Here is a 14,831-nt window from a genome sequence, read left to right on the forward strand (position 1 = left end):
GAAGGCAGGCTGATGGCAGATTGAGATTGGTGGGGCAGTGCCCCATTTGTCCTAATGGACCAGCCTCCACTGGGGATGAGGAAAAGGATGGGGCAGTTAATGAAATCCACAAGCCTCATCTCCCCATACACTGTTTTGGCCAAATCTTGCCCCTCCTTGTAGACTTCTAAATACAGTAGTTAAGGTGCCCCACATTACAAAGGTAAAGGGGAGCAGGCTCCCTCTGAACCCTTCTACCTGCAGGAGAAGACAGGAAGAAAGAACAATGGGGAAGTCTGTACTGAGGATGGCCATGTGTCCTACTTACTGAGGACAGTCCTCTATTGAAGGTGTCCTCTATTTGGAGAGCTGCCAGGTCAATGTCTAGTTTAAAGATAAAGATCCTTAAGAAGGGAGGGGGGCCTTGAAGTTGCCCATCAACAGTTATCAGCACCTAGACAGCAGGCAGAGCAGGAACACACATGTCTTCTGGTCATAGCCTTCCACACTATGAGGTAACATATTGCATTTCTATTTAAACTAGAGTAATTATTTCTGAATTTGCATCTCTATAATTTAGCATATGCAATTTTTATGTAAATCAGTGCCCTCTTTTTTGGCAATGCGTAAGCAGCCACCGATCTATACTACAGCCTCATGTACCACACATGCACACTGTGAGCCTCTTTAATCACGGCTTCTGTTCATTTTTTGCACATTGCCCACGGGTCATGGCAAAGCTGGGTGCCAATTCCTCCATAAAGCAAAAGGCTCAGTACGGAGGGGAAATAATAATAATGGGTAACATCTTGATTCCACACCTCTGGGGAAAGGTACCCCCCCCCCGGGAATGGCATTTATGTGATAATGGAATTAAAGATTCTGTCACTGATGTGTAGGGGAGGGAAAGGTGCAAGAAAGAGATTATTTCAGTTTGGCTTGCAGATTTGTTTCAATATTGCAGACAAAACAAACCCATTTTGGGACACTTCAATTTCCTGTCCCTCTACCCCCTCAACTCCAATTGGCACCACTGTTTTCTAACTCTTAAGGAAAGAGGTTAAGTGGAGCTCACAGCAGGACTCCTGGGTTCTTTTCTCAGCTAGTGAGCGTTATGTGGGTTTCAGCAGGGTAGATGGAATAGAAATTAGGATCAGACAGTTCTCTGCCACAGGGACTGTGGTGTAGTAGGTACAGCTTGTGAGAGGAGAAACAGAGCAGGTAGGTGTGGTTCTTGTGGACTTGGGGAGGCGATAACAGGGCATAGCCTACACTAGGCAAGTCTGTGGAGGATAGTAAGATCTAAGGATCAGGGAAGAAGGCACAGGAAATTTGGAGAAGAATTGAGTGGGAATTTGTTCCGATCCTGGTGTGAATTCCCTCCTTTCAAAATAATCATTAATTAATTTAAAATATGTGTATTTATGTGTGTAATATATAGTGAGGAAAGCCAGGGTACACATATTTTTACCTTTTTAAAAAAGGTAGAATACAGCATAATACAAAAGTAAAAAATTTAGAAAGCAAAAAACAACACACTAGCACAACAAAAATAATAATTAAAAAAACCAACAACCTGGAACAAACAAGAATAAAAGTCAACAAACACTTTAAAAGCAGCTGCACTAAAACATACAATGAAGTAAGCCGGAGTGAAAAACTAGTTAAAAAAGCAACAGAAGGATTGCATAGGCAAGCAACAGAAATCCAGACTCAAAAGGCCAAAAGCACTCAGAAACGGTGTAGAGATTTCAGGATTGCTCAGACCAATCCCCCCCCCCCAAAAAAAGGCAAATTCTTTTGTTCTGGACCAGTTGCCAGAAAAGTGAAAGGGACAGCCCACTCTCACAATTTTGTAAAAGGCTGTACACCTTAGGAAAAAGGTCATATCCACATCTTACATTTAAAGTATTCTTGTACCACTTTAACAGCCATGGCTTCCCTCAACGAATCCTGGAAAGCCTAATTTGTTAAGGCTTGTAGCACTATGACAAACTACAGTTCCCAGGATTCTTTGGGGGAAGCCATGGCTGTTGAAGTGGTATAAGAGTGCTTTAAATGCATGGTGTAAAGAGACAGCTGTTGCCCTGGCCTCCACCCCCTAACCCCAACCATTGCAAGGCTCCACCCACAGGGCCCCATTCTCAACCCTATCAAGATCACTGGGCTCTGCTCCTTGGCCTGCTAATGATGGGCTCCATCCCTACAGACTCTTGCTCCTGCCCCCAGGTCCCACAAGTTTTTTTTTTTAAAAAGTCCTACTGTAGATTTTGGATCCACCCCTCCCGGACCAGCATGTTTGTCTATGCCCTGTCCCCAGCAGTTAACCCTAGACATGAGGGGCAGGGATTCAAAGCCTAGTTTTGGGGTAAAGTGTCATCCGTATACTGATGATGTATGCTTTAATTTGGATTCCTGCATGGAGCAGGGGATTGGACTAGATGGCCTTATAGGACCCTTCCAACTCTACTATTCTATGATGACACTCTTGCCTTGCCAATCCAAAGGAATCAGGAGAAGCTGTTCAGATGCTGAATCAGTGCCTGGAATCAGTAACGGTCTAGATGAGTGCCAATAAACTGAAGGTGAATCTTGAGAAGAGTACTGGTTCCAAGGTCTGGAAGTTAGACAATCTATCAGTTCTCGAGGAGGTAGCATTCCCTCCAAAGGAGCAGGTGTGTGGTTTGGGGGTGTTCTTCAATTCCACTTTGTCACTGGAAGCCCAAGTGGGTGCCAGGGTCCTGGACCAGGACAGCCTGCCTTCAGTGACCCATGCTCCAGTCAGACAGATGACAGCAATGCGCTCTATGTGGGGCTTTCCTGTAGTTTGGAAACTACAGCTGGTGCAGAATGCTGCTGCCAGGCTGCTGTCAGGGGTAGCCTGGAGGAATCATGTAACATAGGGTTGCCAGGTTCAATCCCTGAGACTGATCCTGTATCTTTAGGAGAAAAGAAAGTCAGCCAAGAGCAGGTGTTATTGCAACCCTGTAATAGGAAAAAACCACAAGGTGGAATTCTCCCTCCCCCCCTGAACAACTTTTAAAGATACAAAATACCTCTTGGAGGCTGGGCCTGGCAACCAAGTGGTCTTCTGTATCTTTAAAAGTTGTGCAGGGGGAAGGGAGAATTCCACCTTATGGTTTTTCTCATTACAGTGTTGCAAGAACACCTGCACTTGGCTGACTTTCTCTTCTCCTAAAGATACAGGATCAGTCTCAGGGATTGAATCTGGCAACCCTAATGTAACACCAATTCTTAAGGCTCTGCACTGGCTGGCTATGAATTACCAGGCCCAATTCAAGGTCTTACAGGGCATTTTCTGTAGTGGCCCCCAGATTCTGGAACTGCCCCCGTGAGGAAATATGGTCAGCCTCCATGGTGGATAGTTTTAAGAAACAAGTAAAGACTGTTTTATTTCTCCAGGTATTTGGTTGAAGAATTTTTACCTGTTCTGTTTTACTAATTTGTTACTCTGTTGATTACTCTGTACCTTGTAGAATTTTATTGGTCATTTTATAGTGTTTTTTTTTCTATTTCACACACATAATATATATACACAGATACATACTTAATACATGTCTCTTTTTGTTTTTTGTAAGCCAGCTTGGGCTCTAAACTGGAGAAAAAATGGGGTATAAGGTTAACAAGCAAACAAATAAATACTTCTCTGAGTTCTTTTTTCAGAATCAGGCTGACGCAGGAATTAGCAGAAAGTAGCAATGGTGGTTGTAGCAACAGGCACTTTAGAACAGGTATAGGGAACGTTTGGTCCTCCAGATGTTGCTGAACGACAACTCCCGTCAGCCCCAGCTTGCATGGCCAATGTCCAGGGGTGAGGAGAGTTGTCGTTCAGCAACATCTGGTGGGCCAAAGGTTCCCCACACCTGCTTTAGAACTTTAAAGATGCTTCACAGACATTATGTGAGTAATCCTTGCAACAATCCTGTAAAGGTAGGCAAATATTATTACCCCCATACTCCAAATGGGAAGGAATGACATTAAGGCCAGAAATAGACAATAGCCTGTTGTTTTTCCAGAGAGTTGGAGGCAATTTGAAAGAGGGATCCCACTTCTATTTCTGGTAAACAGGCAGGTTTTTGCTTTGTGTGAAAAACCTGTAACACCTGTTACTTTAAACCAAAAGCAGCTACGGACAGAGGAAGTTTATGTGTGCACCATGGAGAGCAAAACCTTCCTCAAACCTACTTTTAGATCTCTTAAAACGTTCTGTCTGTCCCATCTGAGAGGGTGGTTTTCCAAAGGTGTGACAAAATGCAAGTTTTGAAACAAAAGATTGGCTAGGTGCAATTGTTGGCTGAGTAAGCTAGAAACAAAGCCAAGAACAAGCTTGAAACAAGGCAGAATAGTGCTACATGCACCCCAAACTCTGAGCGGTAAGAGGGTCCCAGCATATACCTAGGGTTTGGTTCCCTTGGAATGAAGGCCACTGGAGACTGCTGGCAAGTTCTGCGATAGAAGGTGTTATTTACATATATATAAAGGCTGAGAATGACTTGCAAGCAGGGGTATAGTCATGTGGGGTCTCAGGGGGTCTTAGACCCTTTACTTTTTAGGGAGCGGGGTCCTTATGTCTCCAGCATCCTACAAGCCAATCAGCATGAAAGGGGAGTATGTTAGCCACTGAGAAGAATCTTCTAACATGTTTCTTTGCCCTTTCCTGATGATTGGAGTCAATCAGAGTGAAAGGAGGTGAGTCAAACACTGAGAAGACTTCTAGTTGCTAATGCTCTCCTCCTTCATGCTTATTGGTTCCTCTGTATTAAGGATCTCATTCTCAACCCCACAGTAAAAAAAGCGGGGAGGGGGCATGGCTGTGAATTTGCCACTACTCTACTGGTTGCAAGAGCTCTCAGCATTAATATTCCTACAGATTCTGCTCCCTATTACATTTCCAGGGGCGAGGGCTTTTAAATATCATAGTACTGGATCCAGCACAGAAAGCAAGTCGGGGCTCCCTCTTCTTTTCCAGCTCTAGTCCCAAGACTGAATGCCGTTTGCTCTCTTTCAAGACACATTCACCTCGCAGACACCATCTTCAGCCTTGCCGCAGCTCACCTTTCAGAAGGGTTTCCAGCTATTCATTTCTGTGGCAACTCATTGCCCTAGCTTCCATTTCAAAGCAGATAAGTAACTGATTTGGTAGGGCTATTTGCTTAACCAAGAAACTGGTCTGACCATTTTAGCAGACTTTTTCTGCCGAACCCAGACTTACAACTATAAAATCACAGGATTGGAGGGGACTTCAAAAAACCCATTTAGTCTAACCCAAAACTCATTGCACTACCTGTAAGAAATGAGCTGCAGTGGTAAGGAACTAGAGAAGAGTAGAAAAGGTTGAAAGGACAAGGGTGATTATACTGAGATGCCCATGTGGTATAATTTCCTTTATCCAATGATGGAATTTGCTTTCCTGCTTAAAGTTCAGTCTGATTTGAAATTTCCTCAGGGTGGTGTTAGACGACCCTGCCTGTTTGACCTGATCTGCCAAGGGAAGGAAATTATATTAGCCCAAGTGATTTTCATAATTCATTGACCTTGTGCTTGAAAATGGCTGCACTTCTTAGGATGCAACTTTCTATAAATCTGACTTCATCCCAAGATGGAAGCTATCTGGAGCAAATTTTAACCCAAGCAGTTCAAGCCACTCTCTAAGCATCTAATGCAGGAATGGGGAGTCTGTGGCCTTTTAGGTGTTGCTGGACTAAGGTGCCTATCATCCTTGACTGTTAGCTATGGGGCTGATGATAGTCGGAGTCCAACAGTATTGGCTCCCATCCTTGAACTAAAGAGAAAGTGTTGCAGTGTTGACTGGGAATTAAAAGGAGTATTTTCCCCCAGGGTCGTTGTATACTTTGTACCATGTAGACACAGGATAGGAAGACTCACTAAGGATTACTGTGCTAGAAAGAAAGAAAGAAAGAAAGAAAGAAAGAAAGAAAGAAAGAAAGAAAGAAAGAAAGAAAGAAAGAAAGAAAGAAAGAAAGAAAAAGAAAGAAAGAAAGAAAGAGGGCATTAGGTTCGGATACAAACAGAAAATCCCTGTTTTCTGATTCTGTTTATAAGTTGTCTGCTCTATTTTTGCCAAATACTGGAGCAAATCCACTCCGGACATTTTCTTGTTTTGGTAACAGATATGTTTTTCCCTCAGTATAGTGAATTTGGAAAATTATAATATTTGTAGCACCCACAGGAAACATTTTTTTCCAAGAAAATGTGCATGTTGAAGTGAAGGGCCAGGATTTATTAACTTAGCACCATTGGTGTGCATGGCACTTTGCCAAATAAAGGGGGAAAATGTGTGAGTGTTTCAAAAGGCCATGAAACAAAGTTCTTTGAACCCAAAGAGGGTTTAGGGTTTCTTTTGTTTTGTTTTCCTCCAAGAACAGCCAGCACAGCCACCTGATGTGGTGTGTCAAACTGCTTTTGAAATTGAGTGGCATTTAAAAAGCAGTAAGTAATATGGTATGGGAGAGGAGCAGCTGTTTCAAAGGTGAACAAATAAAGGTTTTAACATTCTAGCAGGCTAGCCACAGCTTCCTTACATGAACCTAAGCAGCTTTAGGGGATAACCTGCTTAATTGGTCCAAAATTCTTGAATGGGAGATGCCACTGATTAGTCCTCATAGACGTGGCTTCACACTGTCTTCTCTTTGTCCCACCAGAAGCTGCCACCCTCTCATGTAATGCAAAATTAGTGTACCTATGCTCATCTGACAAGTGCTGGTGGGAGCCGCTGTATGTACATGTGTGCATAAAAATGCATAGGAAGATAGATAGGAAGGGATCTGCCTGCCCGCCCCGGCCATGGGTTGTCTCAGCCGCACTTGTATCTCCAGGTCTATGTTTTCAAATGTGTGTGTGTGTGTGTGTAGGAGTCATAATGTTCATAATGAAATGTTCACTCTGCAAGCTCAAAGAAAGCAGCCACCTGCTTACAGTATGCTTACTGGTTGTGTGTGTAGACATGTTTGCATTTCTGTCTCTTGGGCATGGGCATATATATGCAAGCATCACATTATGTTTGTTCATTTTGTGATTCTGCAACTGTTCACAGCTTGGTGCCTCAGTATGCCCGCCCTTGAGATGTGTTGCGTGGTATGTTTGTGTAGCTGAGCATGTTTGTTTATGGCAATCTGCATGTAAATTGCTTTGTGTGCGCGAGAGACCCTCACTCAGGATTTATTTTGCTGCCTATGTCATGGCAAAGCCAACAGTATGTGAGCAGTTATGTACAATGTTCTTGGTGGTATGTGTACACTTTGTGGGGCATACAAATATTCCATAGATGCCAGTCTTGCCATGGACATGCATGTTGGGCAAGGCAGCTGTGCATGACCATTTGTGTGTGCCTGTGCCCCCCCAATACCTTGGCACTCTGTGTGACTCAAAGTCCTTAATTGCTTACCAATCTGCATTCCAAGTGTGCTGCCTCTGCTGTTCATAGTTACATGTATGCATGTCTCCCTTGCGATATGTGGTTACACCTCTGTGTGTGTGCTTGCACACGCATCTCTCGCTTTCGCTCTCTTACTGGGTGTGGCTGGGCCTCCCATCCATCCTTGCCCATTAAGTTACCTGAAACTAATGTGAATGTGTTGCTGGGTTGCCATGGTAATGCCTGGCTTCTTGGGGGTTATAGCACCAATAACAGGGTTACAAGAACTTCCCACAGGCGCTCTCTCTCTCTCTCTCTCTCTCTCTCTCTCAGCAACAGGTTCTGAGCCACTGAGGCAGAGAAATCCAATGGGGGGGGGTTCAGCAGCAAACACAGAAGGAGACTGCATGAAGGGGCAAGGGTAATGGCACAACAGAGGGTTAGACTGTGACAGTTCAGCAGTGGACTCCGTCCTAAGGGAGCCAGGGTGGTTGCCTAGTCTTCTGTATGCATCTAAGCAGCCCAGCTTCACCCTCAGTATGATAACCAGACTCTGTCCAGCGAGGATCATCACATCAAAAGCTTCTCTGATTTCCTCTCTGTGTTTGCCTCCCTCCCCCCCCTTCTGCAAATTCGCCTCTGGCAGCTTTTTCTCCAGGCTCCTTTATGTTTTTCTCAGCGCACAAATAGATTTTTCTTCCCCTCTGCTTCTACTGGTCGTAAAGTGACTGAAGTTGCCAGTCCCCGGTGCACACATACAGCACACGCACACATGCACGCTTCTCGATCCCAAACCACAGTGCTGTGATCACTCACACACACCTCCCAATAAAACCCACAGCTGGGATAAACTAATTGTCTGGCAAGTACGGCAGTGCCGCCTAGTGGACTGTGAGGGGCTCCACACCCTCCCATTAAGAACTTTACAGAGTGGAGAGCGTTGTGTAATCGGTGTGACAGCAGAGCGATTGCAACAGAGAAATGCTTTCTGCTCCAGTGTCCCAAATACGGTGAAGTACAACAAAAGAGATTCTGCGCATGCAAGCACAGATGGTGTGCAATGTCTCGCCAGTAAGCAACTGGAGAAGTTGTGCCTGAGTCTCTGGCTGAAAGAAGAGGGAGATCTCCATCCCTCTCAAGTGTCCCTAATTAATCTTTAAGCCATTCCTTTTCGTTATATGTTGTTCCTGATCTTCACCCTGGGCTTCTGGGGCTGCTCATAACAGGCGATGATGGAATCAGCATCCTCGTCTATTGTATGCCCATCAAATTTAGCATTCTAAACCCTAATTTTCCCCAAGACTGCATTTTTTTTTAAAAAGGGGCTCTGGAGTGAAGGACATTACTTCAGACCTAGATCTGCCAGGTTTGTCCCAAGACCTCTGGACACTAAAAGATGAACATCCAAATGGCTTCTCCCCCTCACCTGTACCTGCCAACATGCAGTTAAAAAATAACTAAATAAATAGCTAGTTGCTGTAGGACCATCTACAATGTTTTGCTACCTGAGTTGAAGAACAAGAACACACAAACATACACATGCACACTCCAGATGTCCTTTTTATTGAGCATTTCTGATCATTTGTGCTCATGATCCCACTTTCAATACTATTCGCGCCTGCAAAAGTATTGGAGAGGACATATTTCTTTGTTTCCAATTGGTGCATGCCTCATAACTTCCTGCTGAAATCCTGCAACTTTTTGTATGACAAATGCTCTGGGGATTATTATTATTTTGTCTCTCTTTTGTTGCACTACAGCACAAGAGTGCCCCTCCAGACTGTAATAATGCAGTAACACTGGGGAAGCATCACAGTCCAGTATAAACCCACCACTAATGCACTGTTATTACATCAGTGACGTGCTGCAGCCTGGAGGGGCCCATACATTTCACAAGCAGAAGCTGATGGACTGGCAATTGAATATTACTTCAACAGTGGCTACATGAAAGCATCCTCTTAAAGGCAAGCATATGCATGCATATACATGGACATGAGGGCACTATGAGCTGTACAGCCCCCTGCCTCACAACACTGCACCTGCCACAGTCTATTGTGAACTGTTGATGACATATTATCAGGCAGTTATGCTTTCTTCAAGTATGCCTTTAACCAAAAGAACAAATACCAACTCGGTTTTTAAACTGATTGCAGAACAGATGGAAACAGGTAGAGCCTTTGGTGATGTGTAATTGTGTGTGGTGTTGGGGGGGGGTGTAGGAGTTCAGACATTGATTCATGGTACAAAAAATTGGGGTGGTACAACATGCAGCTCTTTTCATCTGTGAAATGTTGACGCATGTGTGATCCAGGTAAAGTAACTCATGACTGAGGTAGAAACTGTAGGGAGTAAGTCCCTACATTGCAGTTTTAAGCATGTTTTCTCAGAATTAAGTCCCACTGAAAGCAACAGAATCAGTGATCACAAATGACTTGTCTAATTGCTTTTAATGGGAATTATAGTGCAATCCTTACATGAGTCTACTCAGTGTCTACTCCCAGGAAATTGTTTATAACAGCTTTCACCTACCTGCTGCCCTCCTGATAATTATCAGCCACTCACCCACCCAAAGCAGCTGCTATTTTCATTTTTAAAATGTACACCTCAAATGCAACTATGCATTTAACATGCTGTCTAGTTTGGCCCTATGCTGTACTGTTTGTCAACATTTTATTGCTGGCGACTAGTTCCAATCAGGACGTGAAATTCACCAGCTCCCTGTTCCAAATGGCCTCTGCATTCCTTCAGCTTTCCAAAGCTCCCTCACTTGTGCATACCTTCCTTGTCAATGGGATGACCCTGCCATTAGGCGAAGTGAGGCAGCTGCCTCAGGCAGCAGTTGTCAAGGGCACCCCACCCCAGATGTTCTCCTTGAGCCCTCTGGCCGTTCCCTTACTCCTGAGCCAGCAGCTCACCCTGGCAGTGATGATACTTGGTGTCACAGATATCCAGCCTGGTGCCCTCCAGGTGCTGTTGCACTCCAACTCCCATCAGCCCCAGCAACCATGGCCAATGGTCAGGGGAAATGGGAGTTGTGGTCCACCTGGAGGGCTCCATATTGGCTACCCCTGCTGCAAAGAAATAAAACCAAAAATCCAGCAGTACAAAAATCTAGATGCCTGGTAATCACTGTTAACTAAAAAATTGAGCTGAGTTGCCTCTAAGAGTGGCAAGCAGGTCCAGATATTTTTATGCAGATCCTAGGTTTTGCAGCCATTTTTTGCACCTATGTCACTGCTTACAAGGTATTTAGCAACTCTGCTGACAAAAGAATAAACTTACTGAAAAGGCAGAATGGTTATGGGTCAAAAAACAAGCCTCAGGCAGGAACTGATTGGGCTGTTAGGAATTCAAATACACAGCAATCATAAAAGAAAACGAGGACATTTTATTCCTGGGTAAGATGCAGCTGCCTCCAGATATTATCTCCAGCTATGTAAGTATGGAGCAGATATTCTATGGATCTGTTCTGGAGATCCTTGATGACTCACCCAGAACTGGCTGCATGAATGCTGCCCTAGCTTTCTGTGTCACTTCAAGCAAGGGGGTGGGGGTGGGAAAAAGAGACAGATCATATCTGTTGCATCTCTGCTTGCATAGAAAGCGGTGTCAATCACTGATGTCATCTCAAGATGCCCTCTGGAGTGCAAAATGTCCACCCATAGGAATGTTTTTGAACACAGCATGTCCACTGCTGGGTCTACAATTGGTAGACTGACCATCCTCTGGATGAAGAGCACTGGAGATTTACTTATTTATATATTTAAAAGTAATCCAGGTGTGGGAAAGCTTTGGCTGCCTAGATGTTGCCAAATAACAACTCCCATCAGCCCCATCAAGCATGGCCAATGGCCAGGGATGATGGGAGTTGTTTGGTACATCTGGAGTGCCCAAGGTTCCCCATACCTGGTCTAACTCTTCCTTGCAGGGTGTCGTAAAGACAAAATGGGTGGACCATTGCTCAGTGGGTAGAGCATCTGCTTTGCATACAGAAGATCCCAGGTCAAATCCCCAGCATTTCAAGGTTGGGCTGAGAATATCCCCTGCCTGAAACCCTGAAGATCTGCTGCTAGTCAGTGTTGACAATACTGAGCTGGATGGACCAATGATATGACTCAGTATCAGGCAATTCTGTATGTTTCCAAACCATGTATGCCCCCTAGAGCTCTCTGAAGAAAGACCAGGGTATAAATGCAATAAATAAATAGAATGGGTGGACAGAAGGAAAGAAGGAAGAGTAATCACTGCCAGCTAGGGGATACTACATCCAACTGCCAGAGTGTGAGCTCTGACATGTTTGGGTTTTAATCCAAGGACAGGCTTGGCCGGAGGCAGAAAAACAGCTTGGAGTTGCCTGATATGAAAAGAAGGGGGAGGGTTGCAAGAATGCCCAGTTGCTCCCACCCATCAAGCATCAGAGTAGACTCTTGCCTAAAAATGTCCACACAACAATACATGTGTAATTATTCAAGGTACCATAGGACCCTTGGGGTTTTTGCACCACCCCTAGAGGCTTCTGGAACTGGCGCTGCCTCCTTGCTCCCCTAACCCATTCAATCTGGAAATAAACAGATATTACAAAAAGAAGTATCAAAAGTCTCCAGTACCCAGTCATCCCAAGGAAAGTAAACCTGTGGGCAGAGGTTGCATGGGTCAATCATGCCAATATCAGGGTAATTTGGTAGACAATTCCTAATGCTGCGTACAAATTTAGCCTGCGTTGGCAACCTGCACATGAGGCTCACTCCAGGAAAACAAGAAATTAACCTACCTTGTTGAGATGACATTAGTCATGATGAGTTAACTTTTGTCATGGCTTAAGTTTTTCTCCTTAATGCTAGAACTCGGCGCCATCTAATTAAGCTGAATGGTGGAAGATTCAGGACAGACAAAAGAATACACTTCTTCACACAGCACATAGTTAAAACTACTGAATCTGCTCCCTCAAGATGTAGTGATGGCCACCAATCTGGATGGCTTTACAAGTGGATTAGACAAATTCATGGAGGACAAGGTATCAATGGCTATGTTCTACCTCCGCTGTCAGAGGCAGTGTGCCTCTGAATGTCACGTCCTGGGAATCACAAGTAGGGAGAGTGCTGTTGCATGTGGTCTCCCATAGGCATCTGGTTGGCCACTGTGAGAACAGGATGCTGGACTATATGGGCCTTTGGCCTGATCCAGCAGGGCTGTTCCTCATTACATTCAGTAAGGCTTATGTGCAATTAGTCTTCTCTGGATTGGGATCCCCGGGGAGGAGAGGTGTTATACCTATCATACCTGGAGAGTATGTTATCTGTGCTGACCAACACATCCGACACATCATATTTTCCTTGTTGCTGATGGAACTCAGGACCCACAGTTCTATTTTTAGTTCTCCCTTCTCTCTTGGGAGAGACATGAGACTGAGTGAATTAGAGAGAAGTGTATTTGGGGCAGGGGCTGAGAGAGGACTCAAGGATTTTGTCCCCAGTCCTGAAAGGAGATTTGCTTGCTCTTCCGCTCTGCTTGTTCCCTGCCTCTGGAGTGTGAAGGCTGTGCTAATGAGGCATGAAGGGAATTTTGACAGGAGAAAGGGTCATGAATGCAATAGGCACCTCTCTGTATGACATCCCAGTGTTTTCCTTCAGTTGGGACCAGGTTTAGGGGCACCATGGAGCATCTCACATTGTGAAGAGGGTAGGAACAGGGGCTCTGGTTGCAAGGAGATGAGGGTGTATGCCTGTTATCGGGTGTTGGGCATTTTGGAGTTGAAAAAGGAAGGGACCCCAGGAGGGCGACTCAAAAGAAAGCATTTTAAATCACCCTGCCAAAAACTGCACACACAAAACCCAAGTCTTTGACTCATAAAGTCTGATGACTCGTACAATCTGTGTTTGTATGCTGATATTTAGGGGCTGCACATAATCTGAACAGCCACAAGGAATAGAATCTTGCTTAATTTAAATTTTAAGCAGACTTTTGTCAGTTCCGCCACCCTCAGAAGTGTGGGGAATGTTGCCCTGGTACAGGACTTTCTCTTGGACAGACTCTACATTGTGGAACTCGCTCCCCACAGCGACGGATCTAGCATCTTCATCATACAACTTTCACAGTATGCTGGACACACCTCTTTAGTTTACCCTGGCCTTTGGCCAGTTAAGGTGTTTTGTGGGATTCACCTCTTTTGTTTAATCTATACTAGTCTGTTTTGTTTGAAACTCCTTACGTGGTTACATATTTGATTGTCGCTTGCCCTGAAACCTTATGGTGAAGGGTGGGTAAAAAACCAAAAGAAGGAAGCAAGCAAGCAGTTAGCTAGCTAGCTGACGTTTGGGGAAGTGCTGTAGTGGCAGAGTGCATGTTTTGCATTGAAAAGGTCTCAAGTTCAATCATTGATGTCTCCAGGTAGGCCTGGGAATATCCCGTCTGAAACCCTGGAGAGCCACGGCCAGTCAGTATAGACAATACCGGGCTAGATGGTCCAGCGACGTGACTAGATAAGGCAGCTTACACTGGGAATATTTTCAGCCCCCTTTGTTTTCTCCCAGGATGCCGTTTGGCTGCATTGGACTGCGGGATGAAAAGAACTACAACACCCTGTCTGACATCACTGACAAGTATGAGATTGGGCAGCTGCTACGGGCGTAAGTAGGCAGCACACTGATCCCCAACTTTCCTGTGGTCTCTGGGGCCACCCTTAGGGAGCAATGCGCTTGCAAACTATATAGGAACGTGGCAGTTTAGGAGGTGTGTCATTAGGGGCATGTCTTCCCTTCTTCACTGGCTGTTTGAAATGCCCTGTCACAGCACCACACGAGATACCCTTTGACACTCCTGGCATTGCCTTAATATCTTTTCCACTCTGTTGCACCATCTCTTGTCAAATCATACTGCCATCCTAAGCCCTGTACCCAGACATCCACAGAACAGCCACACCATCCTCCCCACCCGCCTCAAATCCTCAACGTTGGCCCTTGATAGTTTGACAGAGCTCTGGGCCTTGTATCTCTCACCTCATAGCTTTGGGGCCTCTTCCCCTGCTGTGGTTCTACAGCCACTCCCTTCCCTTTCATGTCTCACCTCTGCTCTTCCCAAATTGGTCCTCGCAGCCCCTCACACACATAGTGATTAATGAACATGTAGCATCTGCAGTGACTTTTGCTCTCGTTTTAGCCCTTGCCCTGTCAGCCATTTTGCCACAATCAAACAGATGGAAAAAAGAGAGCATTGCCAGTGCAAAATGGCTGACTGGGCTGGGAACTGTGTGTTAACTGGCTGCTGAGAGAGACAAGCTGCAGGCTGGTGGACAGCAACTCCTGGACAGCACATGTGACAAATCTTGCAGCTGCTCATTACACAGGCCTGCCCACTGAGCATCCCTAGCGCAACGCAACAATTTTTCAAACTTGCCATAGTGTCTCTGGACTGTATTTGTTTGCCTCATTTGTCTCCTGCTTCTCCTCCTACGGGCTAA

At 45.1% G+C, this 14,831-nt stretch overlaps 1 protein-coding gene across 6 annotated transcripts in view; it reads left to right on the forward strand.

Annotated features, from left to right (window-relative positions):
• LOC133382031 (caM kinase-like vesicle-associated protein) overlaps positions 1 to 14,831 on the forward strand; it is a 39,979-nt gene that overhangs the window by 3,362 nt on the left and 21,786 nt on the right. For 2 of the 6 annotated variants that reach the window (XM_061621682.1, XM_061621685.1), the window contains exon 2: positions 13,906 to 14,001. In XM_061621682.1, the coding sequence (XP_061477666.1) occupies positions 13,907 to 14,001 (95 nt within the window). In that variant the 5' untranslated portion in view covers position 13,906. Of the gene's footprint in view, positions 1 to 3,320; positions 3,403 to 3,880; positions 3,931 to 4,326; positions 4,374 to 12,802; positions 13,055 to 13,905; positions 14,002 to 14,831 lie in introns of those variants that run through there. The other 4 variants (XM_061621683.1, XM_061621686.1, XM_061621688.1 and 1 more) reach the window with 4 other exon arrangements.

The sequence above is a fragment of the Rhineura floridana genome, chromosome 3 (genome assembly GCF_030035675.1).
Source record: "Rhineura floridana isolate rRhiFlo1 chromosome 3, rRhiFlo1.hap2, whole genome shotgun sequence".
Classification (NCBI taxonomy): Eukaryota; Metazoa; Chordata; class Lepidosauria; order Squamata; family Rhineuridae; genus Rhineura; species Rhineura floridana.